The sequence below is a fragment of the Schistocerca cancellata genome, chromosome 3 (genome assembly GCF_023864275.1).
Source record: "Schistocerca cancellata isolate TAMUIC-IGC-003103 chromosome 3, iqSchCanc2.1, whole genome shotgun sequence".
NCBI lineage: Eukaryota > Metazoa > Arthropoda > Insecta > Orthoptera > Acrididae > Schistocerca > Schistocerca cancellata.
In genome coordinates, this window is record NC_064628.1 from 765,654,501 (window position 1) to 765,667,775 (window position 13,275).

Here is a 13,275-nt window from a genome sequence, read left to right on the forward strand (position 1 = left end):
CATCTGCAGGCGTTGAAGGCCTACCAGAATGTGCTTCACTCTTCACTGATGAGCAGCCATCTTTGAAGTGCTTATACCACTCCTTTATCTGTGTGACACCCTTTGCTTCACCCCAAACACTTGTCAAATCTTTCAGATTGTTTCAACTTGAGGATCACCAAGTTTAATACAAAATTTGATGCAATAACATTGTTCCACTGGTGCAGTCCCCAACAATCAGTCTTTCCTTCTCACCCCATCTAGTAAGTCTCCTCTGACTTATGGTTCAGGGTGACTTTTCCAAAATATATCATTTTTTCTAAACCTCTCCAGTCCTTTTCCTTCACCCCTCTTCCTTCCCCTTCAACCCATCTGCTGGAAGAAGGAACCACTGGCTCTGAATGCGCGTTTACTTGTGCCGCCACTTGGTGAGTAGATTTTTTTATCTATCCCATGTCTTACATTAACAATATGAGAAGGGTAGATTTCTACTAATCCATAGAGGAGGCACTGAGTAGCCATAAGGCGCATTGAAAAAATACTGCTAGGCATTAGTAGCTATGAAATTAAGTCCTTTATCAAATGATTAATACATACACACATTCACACCTCACACATACAAGGCCGCTGTCATCTCTGAGCACTGAGGTCCAACTGGACTGAGTCTGAGGTGTGCAGTGATCTTTGCTATTTCCAGAATGAAATTTTCACACTGCAGTGAAGTGTGCACTGATATGAAACTTCCTGGCAGATTAAAACTGTGTGCTATACCGAGACTCAAACTTGGAACCTTTGCCTTTCATGGGCAAGTGCTATACCAACTCATCTACCCAAGCACACCTCATGACCCACCCTCACAGCTTTACTTCCACCAGTATCTTGTCTCCTACCTTCCAAACTTCACAGAAGCTCTCATGTGAAACTTGCAGGACTAGCACTCCTGGATGAAAGGATACAGTGGAGGCATGGCTTAGCCACAGCCTGGGGAATGATTCCAGAATGAAATTTTCACTCTGTGGCAGAATGTGTGCTGATATGAAACTTCTTGAAAGATTAAAACTATGTACTGGACTGATACTTGAGCTCGGATCCTTTGCTTTCATGGGCAAGTGCTCTACTGACTGAGTTACCCAAGAGAATGATTCACGACCCACCCTCACAGCTTTACTTCAACCAGTATCCGTCTCCTACCTTCCAAACTTCATAGAATCTCTTCTGCAAAACTTGCAAGACTAGCACCGCTGAATGAGAGGCTATAGCAGAGACATAGCTTAGCCACAGGCTGGGGAATGTTTCCAGAATAAAATTTTAACTCTGCAGTGAAGTGTCCACTGATATGAAACTTCGTGGCAGATTAAAACTGTATGCCAGACTGAGACTTGAACTCGGGCCCTCTGCCTTTCACAGGTAAATGCTCTACTGACTGAGCGACCCAAGCATGACTGATGACCTGTCCTCAGAGCTCTACTTCTGCCAGTACCTCATCTCGTAGCTCCCAAACGTCACAGAAGCTCTCCCGCGAAACTTTCAAGATTAGCACTCCAGTCTTTGGAAGCAGTAACATCCGTCAAGTATCTGGGTGTGACTATTCGATATGATCTCAAATGGAATGATCAGATTACACAAATAACATGTAAGGCAAACTCTAGATTGTGGTTTATTGGTAGAATCCTGAAGGGATGCAGTCCTTCAACAAAGGAAATAGCTTACAATACATTAGTTTGTCCAGTCTTAGAGTATTGTTCATCTGATTCAAGAGATTGAGAAGGTCCAAAGAAGAGCAGCAAGATTTGTGGCTGGTACATTTAGCCACCGTGAGAGTGTTATAAATCTCATAGAAAGTTTAAGTGGGGAATTGTTAGGTCAGGGCTTTGGTGTGATGGGTGCTGTAGTTTTTTCCATGTGGGTGACTGTAGTGGCTTGGGAATAGGGGAAGTAAATGAGACTCGTCAGTGGTTTTGTAGGATTTGTAGTAGAGATAGGAAGATACTAGAACAGGAGGGGAAAATTGCCGCCCTTTAGGCTGAGCTAGACAAGGCCAGGGGAGATCTTGATAGGTTAAGGAGGGAGAAGGGTAAAGAGAGGTGGGAAGTGGCAACAGGCAACAGGAGGAACAGGCCTAGAACTTTGTCTGACAGCTTTATGGTGAATGTGGAAAATAGATTTGACCTGTTGCTTCAGTTAGAAGCTGGTGAGCCTCAAGCAGTTGCAGGTGTAGACAGGGCACAACAAACTTTCAGCAGCAAATTGAAAAGTAAGAATGTAGGGAAATCAGTAAAGAGAAAGAAAGTGTTGTTGTTAGGTAGTTCCCATGGAAGAGGTGTTGGCCAACTTTTGCAGGATGAACTAGGATCAGAATACCAGGTCACCAATTTTTTTAAACCTAGTGCTGGTCTGGAGCAGGTGACAGAGGATTTAGGATCACTTTGCAAAGATTTCACTAAGGAAGACACCGTGGTTATAGTGGGTGGGGCAGGTAACAATATTGACAGAGATCCTGGGTACAGTATAGAGTGTGACCTGGCGAAGATTGCATCAGCATCGAAGCATACTAGTGTTGAGTTTGTATCTGTTCTTGGGCACCATGACCGACCTCATTTGAACTCTTCTGTCAAGAGAGTTAATTTGGAGCTGGAACAGCTGCTCATATCGGGTGCGGGGTCACACATTGGTGTGGTCCATGTTGATTCTCTCAGTAGGTGGGATTTTACTAGCCATGGCCTTCACCTCAACAGGAAGGGGAAGGGTAAACTGGCTGGGGAAATAGTAGGAAAGTTAAAGGGGGAAGGCACTGTCATGAGTGGTAAAATACCAGTGGTTATAGGATTCAGAAAAGACCCTTTTTTAGGGTAGGGAGGACAGAAAGAAAGCAAATTTTAAGAGAGGTTAGAACTGAGACAAACCTTCAGTTTGAGAAAGAAATCAAAAAACATAATTCCAGCTTATTACATCAGCATAAACAGCCATTGTTTAAGAATTTTCAACTGTCATCAGATATTTTAACTCCACCCAATTTTAACTCAGTCAATGTGAAATGTCAGCTATCTTTATTGCATCAAAATATTCGAGGACTAAGAAATAAAATTAATGAATTAACTATCTGCATAGATGAATTAGAGTCTTCAAACCCAGCTGATATAATCTGCCTCTCTGAACATCATGTGACCATTGATATAGAACTTTTAAGTGTTACAGGGTTTAGGTTAGCATCTCACTTTTGTAGATCAGAAATGGAGAAAGGAGGAGTTGCCACATTCATCAGGAACTGTCATAAATTTAAGAACATAACCATTCATAAATTTTGCCTAGAACAGCATTTGGAAGCATGTGCAACAGAATTAGAATTTCACAAAAAATCCTTCGTAATATTAAGTGTATATCGAGCACCTGCAGGTAACTTTAATCTGTTTGTAAACCACCTTGAAGCTGTACTGGCCCATTTAACAACCAAAAACAAAAAAATAGTGGTTGCTGGTGATTTCAATGTAGATTTCCTTAAAGACTCTCCCAATAAGAACTTATTTGAGTTAGTAACACTATCATTCAACTTAATTCCCACTGTAGAGTTCCCCACTAGGATAGCCACTTGCTCACAAACAGCCATTGATAATATCTTTATAGAAAAGTCCAATGAACAAAATTATATTACAAAACCAATAGTCAATGGCCTCTCAGACCATGACATGCAGTTCCTTCTGTTAAACGTTAATACTGAACAGGATATAAAATCTGTTAAATCTGAGCTCAAGAGGGTAATCAGTAAGCCAAAAATTGATTATTTTAGGACACTCCTCAGAGACATTCATTGGACTGATGTTTACAGTGCTCATGGCATGAATGAAAAATATAACATTTTTGCTAATACAGTGCTTACCTTATTCGAACACTGCTTTCCCCCAAAACTTACCAAGGTTAGAGCAAAGTCTACAAAGAAGCCATGGATTACTCGAGGAATAGGGGTATCTTGTAAAACAAAAAGAAAACTGTGTCTGTCAATCCGAAACATTTCCAATGTTGATGCTATAGCACATTATAAGAAATACTGCAAAATATTAAAGACTGTAATACGGACGTCAAAGCAAATATATTACAAGGAAAAGATAGTCATATCAGATAACAAAATAAAGACAATATGGGATATAGTGAAGGAGGAGACCGGTAGAACCAGACATGAAGAGGAACAAATAGCATTAAGAGTAAATGATACATTGGTGACAGATGTGTATAGTGTTGCAGAACTTTTTAACAAACATTTTATAACTGTTACTGAAAAGATGGGGTTGTCAGGTTCGGTAGATGCTGCTATGGATTACCTTAGACCAGGCATCTCAAGTAACTTCCATAATATGAATTTGACCCTCACTACCCCAACAGAAATAATGTCCATCATAAAATCTTTAAAATCAAAAACATCTAGTGGGTATGATGAAATATCAACAAAGTTAATTAAAGAATGTGATTCTGAGCTAAGTAACATATTAAGCTATCTGTGTAACCAGTCATTTAACAGTGGAATATTTCCTGAGTGGCTGAAATATGCTGAAGTTAAGCCACTGTTTAAGAAGGGAGATAAAGAAATAGCATCAAATTTCCGTCCAATTTCACTGTTGCCAGCATTCTCAAAAATTTTCGAAAAAGTAATGTATAGTCGTCTTTATAACCATCTTATCTCAAATAACATACTGTCAAAGTCACAGTTTGGATTTCTAAAAGGTTCTGATATTGAGAAGGCTATCTACACTTACAGTGCAAATGTGCTTAATTCATTAGACAAAAAATTGCAGGCAACTGGTATATTTTGTGATCTGTCAAAGGCATTTGACTGTGTAAATCACAATATCCTTTTAAGTAAACTAGAATATTATAGTGTAACGGGAAATGCTGCAAAATGGTTCAAATCTTATATCTCTGGCAGGAAACAAAGGGTGTTATTAGGAAAGAGACATGTATCAAGCTATCAGGCATCATCAAACTGGGAACTAATTACATGTGGGGTCCCACAAGGTTCCATTTTGGGGCCCTTACTTTTTCTTGTGTATATCAATGACCTTTCATCAGTAACATTACCAGATGCCAAGTTTGTTTTGTTTGCTGATGATACAAACATTGCAATAAATAGCGAATCAAGTGTAGTCTTAGAAAGATCAGCCAATAAAATATTTGTGGACATTAATCACTGGTTCCTAGCCAATTCTTTGTCACTAAACTTTGAAAAAACACACTACATGCAGTTCAGAACTTGTAATGGGTGTCCCAAGAGTATATGTCTAACATATGATGACAAGAAGATAGAAGAAATGGACAGTGTTAAATTCTTGGGATTACAGCTTGATAATAAATTCAACTGGGAGGAGCACACCACAGAACTGCTGAAGCGTCTTAACAAATCTCTGTTTGCAATGCGAATTTTGTCAGACATAGGGGATATAAAAATGAAAAAGCTGGCATACTATGCTTACTTTCATTCCATAATGTCATATGGGATTATTTTTTGGGGTAATTCATCAAGCCAAGCTAAAGTTTTCTGGGCACAAAAACGTGCAGTAAGAGTTATATGTGGTGTGAACTCAAGAACATCCTGCAGAAGCCTGTTTAGGGAACTAGCGATACTAACTACTGCTTCCCAATATATTTATTCCTTAATGAAATTTGTCATTAAAAATATATCACTTTTTCAAACCAACAGCTCAATTCATGGAATCAATACTAGAAATAAGAATAATCTTCACAAGGATTTAAAGTCACTTAGTCTCGTACAAAAAGGTGTGCATTATTCAGGAACACACATTTTCAATAACTTGCCAGCAGCCATAAAAAGCTTAACAACCAATGAAATTCAGTTTAAGAGAAGCCTAAAGGATTTATTGGTGGCCAACTTCTTCTACTCCATTGATGAATTTCTTAGTAAAACCAACTGTTTTGTATATAAGTACAACATAACCTCTGCACAATTTCAGTGCAGTAATGTGTTCATTGAAAATTTGTGTGTGTGTGTGTGTGTGTGTGTGTAAGTATAATCTAACTTCTGCACCATTTCAGTGCAGTAATGCGATCATTGTAAATAAGTATTGCAGTAGTTGTATTACATGTTTATTACCTTATAAATAAATAAAAAACTTTTTTATTTTAAATTCAGTGCATTAGTATTTGTAAAATGACTCTTAGTGTTCATTAAAAAATGACGATCATTCCACTTGGGGCCTGTGGAATGGTACATTAGCTTACTTGTTTTAGTTGTAAATATTTGTCGTGTATTGTTATTTTTCTGACATGTTCCACATCCTGGAGGACCTCCTCACTATGGATCAATTGGAATGAAAGTAAATCTAATCTAATCTAATCACACTTGCAGACAGACGGCGCACTAAATGGAAGGGGCTGCACACTAAATTCCAAAATCCGATCTTCACCGAGGATGTAGAGCATATATTATTACTACCAACCTCCAAATCACGTAATGATCACCATTCAAAGATAAGGGAAATTATAGCTCGTAATGAGGCATTCAGACAGTCGTTTTTCCCTCATGCGATCCGCGAGTGGAACAGAGGGGGGGGGGGGGGGGGATATGACTTTGGCATGAATTGTGCCCTCTGCCACACACCGCTTTGTGGCAAGCAGAGTATATATGTAGATGTAGATAGAAGCAGATGAGGTACTGATGGAAATAAAGTTGTGAGGACGGGGGTAGTGATTTGTGCTTGGGTAGCTCAGTTGGTAGAACTCTTGCCTGTGAATGGCAAATTTCACAGTTTCAAGCCTCAGTCTGGCACACAATTTTAATCTGCCAATCCTTGCTGTGTTGAATAGTGGAGTTAGAGAAGAGATGTGTGGTGTGTGTGTGGGGGGGGAAGTGTATCAGAGTAGGGGTGTGGAAGATTCTAGTGCTGCCTGTGAAAATTTTAGAGAGAAATGGTTGGGCAGGATAGTGTGCCGATGGGTGCAACACAGGGGGATGGGGGGGAGGGGGTTGTGGGAGAGGACAGGGGCAGGCAGAGTGGAGAAGAGAGAAGTAGTCTGATGAAGGATTTAGTCCTACAGCTAATAATATCTGGCAGGTCTGTTTTCAGTTTTCAGTATACCTGTCACCACCATTCAATGCCTCCTCTATGTGGCGAGTAGCAATTATTATTTTCATATTGTTATTAACTGAAGTACAGTTATACCCTTCTGATTGCTATTCATACCTTCTTTACATATTTTCCTATCTCGTTCCTCCCTCCCCCCCTATTTTCCATCACTCATTGCCTTATTCTTATTGTTATTAACTGAAGTTTAGTTATACATAATGCTCTCCACCTCCTACACTCCTTTCAATCCTTCTTTCTTTTTCTGTTCCTCCTTCCCTCAGATCACTATTCATACCTTCTTAACATATTTTCCTATCTTGTTTTCCATTCCCCCTATTCCCCATCACTTGTTGCCTCATTCCTGGAGCAAAGACAGCTACAAATGCTTACAGATAAGGAAGTTTCTTCATTTTAGAAGATTAATGTAATTTGTTATAGAACTAATGCCTCAAATTTTCTGTTATGTGACAATATCATAATTCTCGTCACTATTTTAACACAGATTCTGGATATGTGTGACAATTTTTTTTGTATAACTATTTTTGATCATGTAAGATGTTCACAGTTAAATGTAGAAAAGAACAATGTTTAAATACAGCACAGCTCATTTCTTCACTGCAAAACCAATGAATAGGGCTATGTCAAAATAAAAATGAGTTCTTTTTTATTTATATTATCAGTAAATGTTTGAAAACAAAGTATGTATGTACCATGTATAATGGCATTCCATAACACTGATTGCTTGCCCTCCTAACCTTGTCACAACAAATTATCTCTGTTTTGAAGAAAATGTTTTGAACAGTCAGTATTCTATCCCTTATTCCTAAGAGGTGTTACTGATGCACATTTTTTATTTCAGGTATGAAATCATGCTCTGTTGCTGGAAAATGAAGCCAAAAGATAGACCAACATTTACGTACCTAAGGCAGCAGTTAGATTCACTACTTGAGAATGCTTCACCACAAGAGTATTTGAACCTGGACTCCATGATGAACATCGAGAGCCTTCAAACATCCACATCTAGTACAGAGAGTCATGACAGGTTTACCTTTCACACATTCTTGCCTATATTCATTGAACTTCAGCTCTGATGCAACTGGTTCCTCATCTGTTTTTTTATGCTTGAAGCGGTGATGTATTCATCACAGCACAAAGAATATTTTACTCTTACAGATGCCAGTTGAGATTGGTTCTTTTACTTGTATTGTACTATGTGTGAGGTTTAATATGTAATGACTATCCTTTTGATTTCAGGCAAAGTTTTACCGGTGAGAGCATTCTAAATGAATTCCAAGATCCTGAAATTCCTATTGATTATCTGGAACCAATGTATACTGCTGGGTCTCTTCAAGCACAGTCTATGCCAGCTGTTGGAGTTTAACTGAGATAAAAATGTTATACACTCCTGAAAGTAATTGAAAGAGAGGTAAGGCCCTACAGTTGACGACATATGTTGCATGATGTTGAGACTCATGGGAAGTGTATTGATCTACTGCTTTATTGTTGACAATTCATAGGCAAAGACTTATTTATTCACATGCAGTCCACTTTACAAATAAATTTTCCAGACATTTATTACAAAAGTGTAGTAATGTAAAAAGCTGCTAGTGCTGGGAGAGTGAAAAGTATCATCAATTATTTAAAAAATCCATAACCATAATATTATTAAGTGATCTTTGGTAGCAAGCAATTCATTATACACTCCTGGAAATGGAAAAAAGAACACATTGACACCGGTGTGTCAGACCAACCATACTTGCTCTGGACACTGCGAGAGGGCTGTACAAGCAATGATCACACGCACGGCACAGCGGACACACCAGGAACCGCGGTGTTGGCCGTCGAATGGCGCTAGTTGCGCAGCATTTGTGCACTGCCGCCGTCAGTGTCAGCCAGTTTGCCGTGGCATACGGAGCTCCATCACAGTCTTTAACACTGGTAGCATGCCGCGACAGCGTGGACGTGAACCGTATGTGCAGTTGACGGACTTTGAGCGAGGGCGTATAGTGGGCATGCGGGAGGCCGGGTGGACGTACTGCCGAATTGCTCAACACGTGGGGCGTGAGGTCTCCACAGTACATCGATGTTGTCCCAGTGCCCGTCGACCTGGGACCGGACTGCAGCGACGCACGGATGCACGCCAAGACCGTAGGATCCTACGCAGTGCCGTAGGGGACCGCACCGCCACTTCCCAGCAAATTAGGGACACTGTTGCTCCTGGGGTATTGGCGAGGACCATTCACAACCGTATCCATGAAGCTGGGCTACGGTCCCGCACACCGTTAGGCTGTCTTCCGCTCACGCCCCAACATTGTGCAGCCCGCCTCCAGTGGTGTCGCGACAGGCGTGAATGGAGGGACGAATGGAGACGTGTCGTCTTCAGCGATGAGAGTCGCTTCTGCCTTGGTGCCAATGATGGTCGTATGCGTGTTTGGCGCCGTGCAGGTGAGCGCCACAATCAGGACTGCATACGACCGAGGCACACAGGGCCAACACCCGGCATCATGGTGTGGGGAGCGATCTCCTACACTGGCCGTACACCACTGGTGATCGTCGAGGGGACACTGAATAGTGCACGGTACATCCAAACCGTCATCGAACCCATCGTTCTACCATTCCTAGACCGGCAAGGGAACTTGCTGTTCCAACAGGACAATGCACGTCCGCATGTATCCCGTGCCACCCAACGTGCTCTAGAAGGTGTAAGTCAACTACCCTGGCCAGCAAGATCTCCGGATCTGTCCCCCATTGAGCATGTTTGGGACTGGATGAAGCGTCGTCTCACGCGGTCTGCACGTCCAGCACGAACGCTGGTCCAACTGAGGTGCCAGGTGGAAATGGCATGGCAAGCCGTTCCACAGGACAACATCCAGCATCTCTACGATCGTCTCCATGGGAGAATAGCAGCCTGCATTGCTGCGAAAGGTGGATATACACTGTACTAGTGCCGACATTGTGCATGCTCTGTTGCCTGTGTCTATGTGCCTGTGGTTCTGTCAGTGTGATCATGTGATGTATCTGACCCCAGGAATGTGTCAATAAAGTTTCCCCTTCCTGGGACAATGAATTCACGGTGTTCTTATTTCAATTTCCAGGAGTGTATATGATGCTGTTGTGAGCAAATGATTACGTGAAAATCATTGCACAGCAAGTAGCACTTCAGTTAGAAAATTGTCAAATATGACCCTCTGTGTAAAAATTGTAAAAGATGCAGTACTGAGCAGTCCATAGCAAAAGTCTGTATAATGTGATCACTGTGACTTGTATATTGGATCAATCTGCTGCAGATGTATGTTGCTCTTACCAGGTGTGCATGCTATTCTGCTGTGCTGTGTTTTAATTACTTCATTGAATCTCTCCAATTGTTTTTTGATGGCAAGTAAGGGAAGAACATATGAGAACAAAGGAACTTATGTTTTGAAATGTCTCTTGTTTCAAGTAAAAGTTTAGCTTGTCATCAGATTATAACTCATTTATGGCACTAGTGAATTTGGTGCTCACAGTCACCTGTTAGATGATGTAATTTATTCAGTGACATGTACTTCTGCAGTCGAAGATCTCTCCTTTTGCAGAAAGATGTCATATATCTACTAAACGATGTGAAGTTTTCTTCACTACACTTCCAGCCACATCAATGAATGTGAAACATATGAAACTTGTGTGGAATGTAACACCTACACACAGTAGTTAATGTACCAAAGAAAATGTCATCCTTGTAGTGGAAGGGAAAGTCACACAGATGTGACGATAAAACGTCAAAAGTAATAAAACTGTTTTCCAATCCAGAAGAAACCAATTCTGCAATTGTTGCTATAATCTGAACCACAGACTACAAGAATCTTCAACAAATTCAGTTTTGAAGCAAAAGTAATTACATTTGCAAAAATACTTGGATTTGAAAGTTGAGTGAAGTGTAAGAAAGGGCAGATCGTTAGACTCTATACATAATTTTAAGCGGCAAGTAAAGTGCCTATCATAATAAGAACAGACAACACCACAATTATAAGCTGTTAATGTATGAACTATATGTTTATATATTCTTTCCTTTAGTGGAGAAAGCTGCAATTATGCGCATATTCAAAAGTATTTCTTCATGAATAAGCTGTACCTTACATCATTTAATCAGTAAGATTTGGCTGCCTTTACATTTTTCACATTAATTCATGTCTCTGCAAAATACAATAATTATTTTATTAATTAAGTATAAAAATAATTAAAAACAAACATTATCCTTATGATATATGTGACTGTGACCTTTCACACCACTTTGAGCACTGTGTTGCTCCAGCTGTCAAACAGTAACAACTTTCATGGCAGAGAGTGCCGCAACTGTATGTGTTAGACTGTGGTAGAGAGTGGTTCAGCACTCAAATGTCTTTGTGAGGCCATAGAAGATTCTTGTGTTGTTTTGGAGCTTGTAAAAGATAAAACAATTTACTCTTCAAGTTCATTGATGGCATCTATTTTGTTCTTGCCTTTTTGAAAGCCAAACCAATTTATTGCAGTAACATGAAATTTTTGAATAAAATCGTGAATCTGAGTTGCAGCATTTTCTTCAAACATTTTTAACAGCATTGTGGTAAGAGAAATAGAGTGATAGGTTCACAGGAAGATCTAGGAAACTTCCTTAGATAATGAGGAGAGGAGGATATGAACAGGCAGATGGGTGAGGAGGAGATAGTCAGAGAGTGGGGGAGGAGGATATGGACAGAGAGAGGGTGGAGAAGGATGGGATTGACAGAGGGGGTGGGGTTAAAGGGACAGACAGAGTGTGGGGGGCGAAGCAAACGGATGGAAAGAGGAGCGAGGAGGTTATGGACAGAGAGAGGGAAGGGGGAAATGTAAAGAGAGAGAGAGAGAGAGAGAGAGAGAGAGAGAGAGAGAGAGAGAGAGAGAGAGTTGGCAGTAGGAGATAGATAGACAGAGGTGGATGACGTGGACAGAGAGAAGAGTGGAACAAGAGGTGTGAAGTATCCCATAGTGAGATGATGCATGCAGAAAAAAATAGGTGTCCAAGCAGCATTGAACAACAGAAATTTATTTATATACAAAAGCAACAAGAAAACATGAACAACAGAATACTGATTCTCTATGAAAGAACACAACAGATCATTGTGGTCTAATAAGAATAATTGTCACTCATTGAGCACAGTTCTACAAAGGTGCGAGAGAAAGCACACTGTCTGTCACCATAGGTTACTTTGCATGGTTAGAATTGGTCACTCTCACAATTGGTGGTGCACTGGCATTGCCTTGGTGTGATAATACTACACTGCGGACTCATCATTTACTCAGAATCAGATTCAGCATCAGACACAGCATTAGACTGCTGGAGAGCTGCAGGCAGCACTGCTGTAAAGTCTGTCTGGTATACGGATACCAGGAAGTGGCTGGTGTCACTTGGCTTCGCAGATGTAAAACAGTACCAGCTGTGTCTGGTGATTGTTGCGCCCTTCTTACTGTAGCAGATGTAGCAGTGAAGTCGAGCAGAGTCAGCTGCAGGCGTCTGGCTGTGTAGTGAGTGTGCCAGGTCATCAGGCACCAGCTGTACACAGCATTCCTCTTCTCTTTGGAGGGAGATTTCAAAGCCATCTCGATATGTAGACAGTGGCTGTGGCGGAGACGACAGCCGAGAACACATCAGTCTTCCTGGACGACAGAGAAGATGGTTGGGGCTGTGATCAGGGCTGAACCGTGCAGAATGGCAGTGAGAATTGGCCATGTGGCGCCCTGAAAAGTTGCCTGTCAGGAAAAAAAACCTGATGCACGAGTGAAAGCAGATGTCTGAGGGCAGCTGTATGGAGCTGAGGATGAGGGAGGAACACGGGCTTCAGGCAGGAGGAAGGATGGTGAGTAGACCATGTGTATGCACGGATGGCATATGCAGGCCAGTGGCCAGCATGCCATGTGTAGTGCATCGGCAACAGGGGCAGTGTGAGCAGGTAGGTGTGAAGGGGACTGCCAGGGCCAGCAGTGAGTGTGCTGGTGGGTCTGGAGTAGGCAGTAGGAGCTGCTCAGCACAGGGCTGCACAGTGTATGGTGCCAGCTAGATGAAGGTTGCCCAGGAGGAAGCCTGGAATTCAAAAGTCAGGCAGGGACAGCACTGACAAGGAAAACTCCCTATCACACAACCCTCAGATTTATTGGTAAGAGGGCCCAGTGGACAGCCTGTCAAAAACTGAACCTAGATTAAGCATGAAAGTAAGGAGAAGGTCTACTCATCCGG

General features: G+C 41.3%; 1 protein-coding gene across 1 annotated transcript in view; it reads left to right on the plus strand.

Moving 5' to 3' along the window:
* The window catches only part of LOC126175796 (uncharacterized), a 314,318-nt gene that overhangs the window by 289,629 nt on the left and 11,414 nt on the right, over nt 1–13,275 (plus strand). The window contains exons 18-19 of the mRNA XM_049922776.1: nt 7,909–8,091; nt 8,304–8,475. Of these exons, the coding sequence (XP_049778733.1) occupies nt 7,909–8,091; nt 8,304–8,430 (310 nt within the window). The 3' untranslated portion in view covers nt 8,431–8,475. The remainder of the gene's footprint in view (nt 1–7,908; nt 8,092–8,303; nt 8,476–13,275) is intronic.